Source organism: Schistocerca americana, chromosome 2 (genome assembly GCF_021461395.2).
Source record: "Schistocerca americana isolate TAMUIC-IGC-003095 chromosome 2, iqSchAmer2.1, whole genome shotgun sequence".
NCBI lineage: Eukaryota > Metazoa > Arthropoda > Insecta > Orthoptera > Acrididae > Schistocerca > Schistocerca americana.
The window spans coordinates 789,621,015-789,632,743 of NC_060120.1; the positions used below are offsets into that span (position 1 = coordinate 789,621,015).

Sequence of the window (11,729 nt, forward strand, 5' to 3'; positions counted from 1 at the left end):
AAACAAAGCACTAAAAGTTATTTACTGGGCCAAATAAAAATAAACCACAGAGAATACATGCCATCACCAGACATGACGTAAATTCCCTTTGTTTCACAAAAATGCCAGACATTGTAATTGAGAAAAGACAAACTGAATGCCCTCCAAGGGGGCTACCTCCCTGAAGGTTCCTTCAGTGGGACAAGAATTTAGTAAAAAGAATAGGTATTTTATACATGTGTCTACTGGTATGTTTAAAAAAAGTGAAATCAGGTGTATCAATGGTAAATCAAGAAAAATATATGATGATGTATAAAAGCAACTACGATCATGCACATGAAAAGATCTCAAAGTTTAATAGCAAAATTTCTTGCTAATATTTTTACACTTGAATGACCGTCATTACTAAGAAAACATGAGTTTCAATCAAGCTTTGTTGATGAAAATCTCTGTTGGCAGTGGAAGAAGAGAAATAGTTATGGAATTCCAACATGACATCAGTGGAAGGATTAGTGTTGACCTCGTCAGTTTTTTTTATTTTCTGTTTTAGTTGTGTTACACTCAAATTTATTGGTGACTAATTTTGAACACAATGTTCATTTTCAACACATTACCTGAGTCTTTGTCGTGTGAATTGTCGTAAAGCAACTTAATTCGAACAGGTCATACTTATACCTTTCATTTATTTACAATTATGAGCTACTCTCCACTCAACTAACTGATAACAAATGCACCAGACTGCAAACTGTGTCTCACGTTCACACTTTCAGTTTTCTTTTTCAAATAAGAGAAGCTCTTGTAGTCTTGTAAAGTATGACTCATGAATGATTTTAATTGGAAAATGCCCTCTGAGGAGATTGACTGGTGATGGGAGGGGAAACACATTGAGAGTAATGTGTTTCTGCTCTTTGCAAAAGAACGTTGACAAAAAAGCAAACCTAGGGCAGAAGATCTACTTCTTTCTTAAAAAGACACAGCACTATTGGAACAGGGAAATGGGCAATACAAATTACACGAAGCTGCATACACACAAAAATGTTGTGATTGTGAACATTTTTAGTTGCTATTGTTTTATTTATTTATCTTTTATTGCATATAGTCACCAACTGGTGACTTTTCCAAACATCATAGCATTTTTATACAATTTTTGCACAAACAGTAGGAATTTGCAATTCACGTGTACAAGAAGCCACTTACAGGTGATGCACTTGGCAATATATGGTACAGTAATTCATAATGCAACATACAGTTGTTACATAATATAGGTATTTGAATTAACAGCACGTTGTAACAAAAATAATATATATTACAATCACCTCAGAATAGTACATCATATAGATAGAAGAGTTAGGTCTACATTTAAGAATAGCTACATTTTAATATCAGTATTCATTTGGTGAGTACAAACATTTGAGAGTTAAGAATGATTTCAATTCCCTTTTGAATACTTCACCTCTGTGGCATCTTATAGCACTTGGCAGTTTGTTAAACCATATCTGGCCATTAATCCAAGGACTATGATCTGTTGTCTTCAGTTTAGTTCAGTTTCTTAAGAAACAATCTTTTTGTCTTGTGTTATGGGTATGCACATCAGAGCACTTAGTTTCATTATTTTTATGGTCCACAATGAATGTTATTAATTTGTACAGATACAGAGAATATACTGTTAGATATTTATGTTGTACAAAGGTTTCCCTACATGAACCTCTGTATCCTAGTCGATGCATGGTCCTGATTGCTCTTTTTTGCAGTGTTAGGATTCTGTTCATGTGTCTATCAGCACCACATCCCCATACCCCTATTCCATAATTAATATATGCAAATATTGTCCCATAATAAGCAGTTTTTAATGTTTGTTCAGAGACTAATTTTGATAGTTTGCTAATTAAGTGCAGTGAACTGCTGATTTTATTGCATACGAAATTGATATGGTGTACCCAACTAAGATTTTCGTCTAGGTATATCCCCAAAAATTTACATTTGTCAGTGTCTAATTTTTTGATGCCACTTATATTATCAATAGAGGTTTGGTACGAATTACCAAGATTAAATGGTAATAGCTGGGATTTGCTAATGTTTGACTTTTAGACCTTGATCATGGAAGTAAGTAGTTATTTGACTTAAGCCATCAGTTGCTGCCAATTTCAAGTCATTAGTTTGTTTGCAAAAGAACAAAAGTGAGGTATCATCTGCATAACTTACTAGTTGGGAGTACAGAGGTACCTCTAAATCATTAATATAGACCAGGAAAAGGAAAGAGCCCAATACGGAGCCCTGAGGTACACCTTGTTTTACTGTTTCATAGCTAGATTGGAAATGTTTGATCTGATCATTAATTTCATAACTCAGCTTTGTACACTGCTTACGATTGGTTAGATAAGTGATCAGTAGTTGAATGGATGTGGCATTTATATTATAAGTTTTCAGTTAGCTTAATAGTAGCTCATGGTTCACTGAGTCAAATGCTTTAGTAAGGTCTAGGAATAGCCCTGTTATCTGCATTCCTTCATCCAGGGCATCATACACCTTGTGGAGAAATTTGGTAATTGCTGTAATGGTACTGTGATGCTTTCTGAAGCGATGCTGTGTTTCTGCTAGTAAATTATTCTTTGTGAAATAATCAGTAAGTTGTGTCAACAAAACAACTTCAAATATTGTACCAAAAATTGGTAATAGTGATATGGGCCTGAAGTTTGATAGCTCATCCTTCAATCCTTTTTTATGCAGAGGTTTAACTGTACTTTTCTTCAACATATTTGGAAATGTGTGCTCCCTGATACAACTGTAGATCATATGGGTAATTATTCCTAACTGCATTTTTTAATTATAAAACTGCTCAGTCCATCCCATCCAGATGAGGTCTTATTCTTTAAGTTATTTATTATTTTTCCTGTTTCCTCCACACTCACTTCCTTAAATGCAAAAGCAGTTTCCAGCCTAGGGTAAGGCTTTACCACCCGAGTAAGGCCTGCGTTATTAACTGGATTCACAGCTGAAGATATAAAATATTCATTAAATATATTGCAGATTTTATCTGGATCATTAATATGGTTTCCTTCATGTTGGATTCTGTCAACTTGAGTATCTAACTTATGGGTAGCTTTGCAATATCTATTTATTTATTCCATGAAGTCTTCCCTATATTTCTTGACTGAGCTATTTCCTTATCTAGGATCGGTTTTCTTAAATTTGAGAGCTGTTCCTGAAATTGTTTTTTAGATTGATTGTACATCCTAAAATATTTGCAATTTAGTTGACTTGTGTAGTACACTTAGTTCCTCAATATTTTGCCCGAGTTTAATCACGTAAGCTGGAAGAGTCAGTCTGGTGTTTTTTACATTTTGCTTGTGAGTTACTACTTTCTTAATTTCTTTCACTGGGCAGCAAAAATTAAGATATTGTAAAATAATATCATAAAATTTGGCCCATTTGTATTTGGACCCTTTTTGCTGAAGAACTAGTTGCCATTCCTCAGATGTTAGTTTACTTTTAAAAGGCTTATTGTTTTTCTCTTTAAGCATTCTTTTATGTTCTACGAACTGAGTAATTTCTTGGAAGCTTGTGTGTTCATAGTCTACAAATTGACATTTGTGGTCTGAGTAGTGGAAGTCCACATTCCAGCATCTAATACTATATTTTACTTCTTTACTTAGTATTATGTAGGCTATTCTACTAGAAGTAGACTGAGTTACTCTTGTATCTGAATTTACTGCATTCATTCATAAGATTATAGGAGTTAAGGGTATCTATTAGCCTGCTGTTATGGTTATTGCAAGATGTTGCCTCTATATTCAAGTCACCAAGTATTGTTACCTCATTTGGGTCACAGTGTCCCATTATTCTACTAAAAATATCTATGAAACACACTACCTCTGATTTTGGTGGACGATAAATCCCAATAATTTTCTGTTTCACCGTGCCCTTTCCGCAACCTCTGATATGGAGTTCAATGCCTGTCACATCAGTCAAGCCTTCACTATTATACAGATCTAGATGGTTTAATTTATTTACTTTGAGCTGCTCTCTAACAAATATTGCTACACCTCCACCTTTATGATGCTGTCTACAGTAGCTATAGCTATTTCCTAGGAAATAGCCATCTAGTTTAGTGTAAATAATTTCCTCAGATTTCAGTCCATGCTCGGTTAACGCAACTACAATGAGGTGAATGACCATTTACAAAAGTCTGCAAAACATTGGGCTTATTTACAAGATATTGTATATTTAAGAGCATGAGCCTTAATGGTACTTTTAGTTTGTCACTTTGAATTTCCTCCTGTTCTGGAGCATTTAGTATGTTGAGGGAACTACACTCATACATGGGTGGTAAAATGCAATAAAAATATGTCACTCATTGTCAGCTCCGAAACAAGCATACGATAGAACCCTTTAAGCTCCAGATATAGAATCAATAACTATTACAGAAGAAAGGCATATGGTTTATAACTGCAGAGACTGGGTTGGCAAACAAAGTTCCTCAATGAGAAAATACAGAGATTTTGAAACACGACAATGAATGTGAAAGGATCTCAAGGTGTGGGCAGATGAGATTGGATAATACATTGGTTCACGTGAGAGACTGGTGTAGTGAGGTGCTCATACTTTTTATTCAGGAAATTAACTGTTGCGTTCCTGGGTATTATTAATTTGCATGTTGGTGAGTATTTAGTTTCACTTCTGGACCAAGTGAAAAATACTGACAACTTTTTGCTTACAAATTAAAAGCCTTAATTTTTAAAATTTCAGTAGAAATCTTAAAAGTATAAAACACAAAAGATACACAGACATTTTTCGTTCAAAATATTTTTGCACAGCACTGTACTTCTTATGCCATGCAATACTGCAAAATACTTTAGCACATGTAAGTAATGTCTCATTTTGCTTTTGATAAATGTTCATACTACTGTACTTGATCCTGTTTGTACATGGCAAAACAATGCTCTCTTTCGGCTACATGGTCCCATACTAATATTATTTTCCTGCACTTGGGCTACTGTGTCCTTCTCTTACCTATGACATTATTCTCAACGTTTCTATCAATAGGTTTTACTGCCATCTGTGCAAATTACTTTGCTACTTCTATATTTAGTCCCTTGCAGGACTTTTTCTCAAACACAACTTTAAACTAATATTTCATACGACGTCCGGAGACCGAAAACAATAAAGGAGAGAAGCATATCATCATCAAAAGCAATTGCATTAACATTTGAAAATATAAACTAACGTACAAGTGCACTAGTGGTAGTGCTGTAATGAGACCACAGTGTGCTCTCATTATAACACGATTAACAGTATTCGAATGTATATTTTTAACGCCTCGTTCCTGTTAGTTTATTTGTTTCGTTTTTGTTTTAGCGGTAGGATTAAGTTGTCGAAGTGCTTAGATAACTACTTTAGCCCTCGGTACTGTTGATACGTTGGAACCGATAACGATAAGTTCGTAATCATAAAAACAAGACTGCTTAAGGAATAAATACTGTATTCTTCGTCACTATTGCATCTAATTATAACAGAACCATAAAGCACTTAAGACTTACGCTGAGGTATGCATTATGTAACAGTAATAACACCCAACCAGGCAACCACAACGCAGAATGTGCCAATTTGCATTAAGATATGCTACCGACGTCAATAAGCCGCTGCAGAAAATCTTACGAAACTGTGCAAGTCATATAATAAGCATAAGCATTGAGCACTACTGTTCCCATCGTAAGACAGTACAAGTTCAATGCAGCCGTACAAGATTCCGGTTTTCCACAACGACATACCACAAAGATTTATTTGTCCCAAAAAACAAGAATATTTAGTCAAACTAATGACTGAATTAAATATAACACTTATTAATTATAGAAGTACTCAGTCAAATAAATGTATCTTCACACAATGCATCATTAATTGATAATTCTTTATCAATCGAAACCCTATTTCGGGACATGTTGAATTTACCAATCACAGTCCATTGCGATGCGCTCGTTAGAAGTGGCAAGAGTTAATTTCAAGCGTGCATTAATAGTGACGAAACTATCGCGATATGAATACGAAAAATATCGCTACCCACATTTAACCGAGACTGAGTTGGAAGCAGTACTAAAGAAACGAGGTTCCGAGTACGGAAATTTACTCCGTCGCTACGAAATTCATAAAACATTTGAAAAGCGTTTAGTGGAAAGTGTGGAAGCATGCGGAATTACGACCAAAGTGGTGAACCGATTCGGATACAATGAAGAAAATCTTAAATGGGCAGATGTTGTGGTGCCTGTTGGTGGTGATGGTACTTTCATACTAGCTGCAAGTAAAATCCAAGGCAACTATAAGCCTGTTATTGGCTTCAATTCAGATCCAAGACGTTCCGCCGGTTACCTATGCCTACCAAAAAAATATTCTGCCGACGTCAAAGGAGCTTTGCAGAAGATCATTAATGGAGATTTCAGGTGGATGTTTAGAAATAGAATACGAATAACATTGTTCGGGAAAAACATTTTCGATGCTCCACTTGAACTTAACGAAGAGCAATTGCGAGAACCTGGTGACACTCCTCTGCCGAAGAGAACAACTGTAACAGCTGATTCTAAGGTTTATAGGAGGACACTGCCAACATTGGCTCTTAATGAAATATTTGTTGGTGAAAAACAAGCCACTCGTGTGTCATACTTGGAACTGAAGCTAGCTGGCGAATCAAGAACGAAACTGAAGTGTACCGGAATCTGTGTCGCGACAGGCACCGGGTCCACCGCTTGGCACGCAAGTATGAACCGTATTTCTGAACAGTCCATAAGTGAATTGCTATCATTATTGAAGCAGCCAGTTTCAGAGGAAACGCGAGCAGAATTGTGTTCACGTTTTTCGGAACAGTTGAAGTTCGATCCCGAAGAACGAAAAATGTGTTATACAGTGCGTGAGTGTATAGACACGAAAACCTGGCCAGAAGGTAAACGAATAAACCCACGCGGCTTTGTTTCGTGGCTCGCAATACGCTCCCGTTGTTTCGACGGAGGCCTTGCACTTGACGGTAACGTCGTTTACAATTTCGATGATGGAGCAGTGGCAATTTTTCAGGTGCTCGATGAAGATGCCCTACAGACGGTAATGTTGCGGGAATGATAGTTTTCCTTGCACAGTCATTTTCGTATGCAACAGAACTGCAATTTCGTGAAGTAATGGGGAAATTTTAAGCTACTGTAAGTGTTCTCTAAATATGAAACCCCTGGCTGACAATGGTCTTAAGTTGTGCCTGTATTGCATAGATGATTTTTTTTCCATGTATTAATAGTGCAGCTTAAGATTTTATAAAGCCCCAGATGACTTACTGCATACCATATTGTAAATGACATATTTTGTGCACTTGTTGTATACCAGCAACTGTTTAGGCATTCTTACCATATTGCAATATAGCAGTGGCATCATAGATGCTCCCTGTGAAACACGTACAGTCAGAAAACTTACAACTTGATTAAGCTCAGCCTGTGAATTTCATTTTGAATGAAATTAATATTAGATTGCTGGTATAATCCAGTATAGAGGCCATTCGAGCTAACTAGGTCTTCGTTGCTCTATCAGTGTGTTCATAATATTCAGTTTTGCCTGCCTACAGTGTATTATTTTTTTCAGAGACCACATTTTAAAGAGGTTATGATGCTGTGGCCAAAATTTAATGTGTTGTTGCGAGGAGCAGCATGGTTCCAGAATGTTTTGAATTTGTTTGCATCCATAAAGATAATTTTATTGACATAACACATTTGCTTCATGCAACTTGTGACAAATCTACAGTATTCAGAGCAGGCCATATGTGCCATTATAATCAACAAGAACATGAATAACAAGAAAGCAAATGAAAGAAATCTGGCTGTTGACATGCCAATTTGATCCAAGGCAGTTTAGTGTCACCAAAACACTGTACTTAATGCATGATCCACCAGAAGATTGCACTAGCTAAGATAAAAGTTATTCTCCTCTGTTATCTTTTTCTTTACCGCTCCCTTTATTCTGTAAAAACAACCTTTATAGAATTTATGAATTTCAAATAATTTCATTACCATCAAAATAGAAAATCTCAAAAAACAACCTCAAGTTCATTACCGAAAAAGTCCAAAGAGGTGTACCATCATATACAAAAATAAATTATGATACCTATGTAAATACACAGCCTTAAAAATCTGTCAGTGCAGCCTAAATAAACCAGACAAAGCTTCTCTTATTGATTTTATTGCAAAACTTTATTATGCAATAATCACTGTTCGATATTTTTAAAATATTTCTAAAGCCTGGAAATTAATGATGTGTACTTAACTTAAAACACTTAGGTTTTTGTTATAGTACTCTAATTATAATGCTCCACATTTCACTAAGAGCTAATGGTAATGTCAATACAAAAAAATACAGTTCTCTCATGCAAAGAATTGGATTCATGATCTTAAAAATGGCTGCAAATCAGCAACTGTGTAAATCTGAAGAGGTTGAAAATATCAGCCAGCAAGTTGCAAAACAAAGGTTTCTTAGCCCTTGACCTAAGTTTTGATATTTCTAAAGCTCCTTGTCACATCACATGATGGTACATTAGATTAGCTAAAGCCAAGGGCTCTTGTCATACATAAAATTGGCAAAAACAAGAATTATCCCAAGCTGTGGGTTTAGATTAGCCCCACTACTTCTGAAGAAGATATTTTCAGAAATACTGAAACCTAGGTCAGTGGGTAATTGACCTTTGTTTTGCAACTGGTTGGCTGATCTTCAATGTTAATCATGATTTACTGGACATATTTTGTAAAACTGCACTGATCTCACGTGCCAAAAAACTTAATATGATTTATTAATTTATATTTGATCTGGGAAGTGTGGTTTTTTGAACTGTGGTCATAAAAACTGTTGAACATATAAGCATTTACTACCAAATAGTCAAGTAAGTACCTGTTAAAAAGTTTGTATTTCTATTTATGTTAGTAAACCATTATTGACTTGCCTATGCTTCTGTAGTAGGCGTAAGAGTGGATAGAATCTGTATTTTCATTGTATCTTCTTTTATACCAATTGACACTTTAAAAAACTGTTATAGATTGATAATATTTGTATACTGGAAGCAAGACAGACAGTGCTTGAATCTGAATGCTGTCATAACACGATTGAAATAAAAAACAGAAGGACAAAGCACTGTCTTATTTCATAACACCCAAGAAATCAGGTTAAAAATTGTATCCTGAATGCCATTCTGTTTTTCATGTTTTAAATATGGCATTATTTTCTCAACAGTTCATATTATTATATGCAAGGAATACAGTTAGTCATTATGAGGAGTATTTCCAGGGCTGCATTTTCAGTTACTTTCCTAGGATTTAATTACCTTATTCATCATTAGAGATTACTGGATAGCAGATAGTAATATATTCTGAAGCTATATTTTTCAGACAGTCTGTCTAGGGGATGAAGAAGAAAACTTCACAAGCTAAGGTCTACACCTACATCCATACTATGCAAACCACCACGAAGTGCATGGCAGAGGGTATGTCCCATTGTACCAGTTATTAGGGTTTATTCCCATTCCATTCACATATGGAGCATGGGAAGAATGACTGACTGACTGAATGCCTCCGTGCATGCAGTAATTATTCTGATCTTGTCCTCATGATTCCCATGTGAGCGATACAAAGGGAGTTGTGGTATATTCCTAGGGTAATCTTTTAAAGCCTGGTTTTGAAACTTCGTTAGCAGACTTTCTCGAGATAGTTTACCTTAAAGAGAGTGCCAGTTCAGTTTCTTCAGCATCATTGTAACACTCTGCCACAGTGACTATTTGAGATTGCACAGCTCTGTATTTGTTCAATATCCCCTGTTAATTCTGTTTGGTATGGGTCCCACACACTTTGGAAATATTCTAGAATAGGTCACAAAAGTGATGTGTCTGCAGTTGCCTTTCAAGACTGATTGCAGTTCTCCAGTATTCTAACAATAAATCAAAGTCTAACACCTTTACCCACATCTTCTGAGTGTGAGATCATTCCATTTCATATTCCTATAAAGTGTTACACCCAGTATTTTATGATTTGACTGTTTCCAACTGTGACTCATTGGTATTACGGTCATAGGCCACTAAATTTTTTTCATTTTCTGAAGTGCACAATTTTATATTTCTCAGTATTTAAAGTAAGTTGCCAATTTTGCATCACTTTGACATCTTAGCTAGATCTGACTGAATATTTATGGGGATTACGGAAGTGTCCAATTCCAACCGTCTGTTTGACCCATGATGTCATGAATATGGCGGAAATGGCTATTGTAAGCGTCTCCAGTATGACGCCTATGATGTCACTACATACACATGGCAACAAATACGAAAATACATATAAATAAGACAATAACATCTCCCTCAAAAAATACAATCAAACTAACTGGACAAACACGGGAAATTGGGGGCTTTAGGGAGGGGACAAGCTAAAAAAAAAGGGGGGGGGGCACACCTGATCCCAAAAAACACAAAATGACGAACAAAAACACAAAATGACGAACAAAAACAAAAAATTACAAAATCTACATGAATCGGACACTTCCCTTGACGTATATAGGTCAACCGCAGCTGATGATACCAAAACACCAAAGCCTTCACCAAAAACTATGAAAATTGGAATCAGACACTGCCCCTGACCACGGCTGACGATACCAAACCACCAGTACCTATATATACAACTACAAAATTGGAATTGGTCATTTCCCTTGACCTGTATAGGTCAACCATAACTATTGATATGAAAAAACCAACACCTACAACTGTTGTTGTTCTGGTCTTCAGTCCTGAGACTGGTTTGATGCAGCTCTCCATGCTACTCTATCCTGTGCAAGCTTCTTCATCTCCCAGTACCTACTGCAACCTACATCCTTCTGAATCTGCTTAGTGTATTCATCTCTTGGTCTCCCCCTACGATTTTTACCCTCCATGCTGCCCTCCAATACTAAATTGGTGATCCTTTGATGTCTCAGAACATGTCCTACCAACCGATCCCTTCTTCTGGTCAAGTTGTGCCACAAACTTCTCTTCTCCCCAATCCTATTCAATACTTCCTCATTAGTTATGTGATCTACCCATCTAGTCTTCAGCATTCTTCTGTAGCACCACATTTCGAAAGCTTCTATTCTCTTCTTGTCCAAACTATTTACCGTCCATGTTTCACTTCCATACATGGCTACACTCCATACAAATACTTTCAGAAATGACTTCCTCACACTTAAATCTATACTCGATGTTAACAAATTTCTCTTCTTGAGAAACGCTTTCCTTGCCATTGCCAGTCTACCTTTGATATCCTCTCTACTTCGACCATCATCAGTTATTTTGCTCCCCAAATAGCAAAACTCCTTTACTACTTTAAGTGTCTCATTTCCTAATCTAATACCCTCAACATCACCCGACTTAATTCGACTACATTCCATTATCCTAGTTTTGCTTTTGTTGATGTTCATCTTGTATCCTCCCTTCAAGACACCATCCATTCCGTTCAACTGTTCTTCCAAGTCCTTTGCTGTCTCTGACAGAATTACAATGTCATCGGCGAACCTCAACATTTTTATTTCTTCTCCATGGATTTTAATACCTACTCCGAATTTTTCTTTTGTTTCCTTTACTGCTTGCTCAATATACAGATTGAATAACATCGGGGAGAGGCTACAACCCTGTCTCACTCCCTTCCCAACCACTGCTTCCCTTTCTTGTCCCTAGACTCTTATAACTGCCATCTGGTTTCTGTACAAATTGTAAATAGCCTTTC

At 36.2% G+C, this 11,729-nt stretch overlaps 1 protein-coding gene across 1 annotated transcript; it reads left to right on the forward strand.

The window, feature by feature from the left end:
* The first annotated feature begins 5,907 nt into the window (after nt 1-5,907).
* LOC124595243 (NAD kinase 2, mitochondrial) lies at nt 5,908-9,120 on the forward strand. Its single transcript, XM_047133905.1, has one exon. It carries the CDS (start codon nt 5,944-5,946, stop codon nt 7,078-7,080), a length of 1,137 nt encoding a protein of 378 aa, XP_046989861.1. The 5' UTR covers nt 5,908-5,943; the 3' UTR covers nt 7,081-9,120.
* The last annotated feature ends 2,609 nt before the right edge of the window (nt 9,121-11,729 follow it).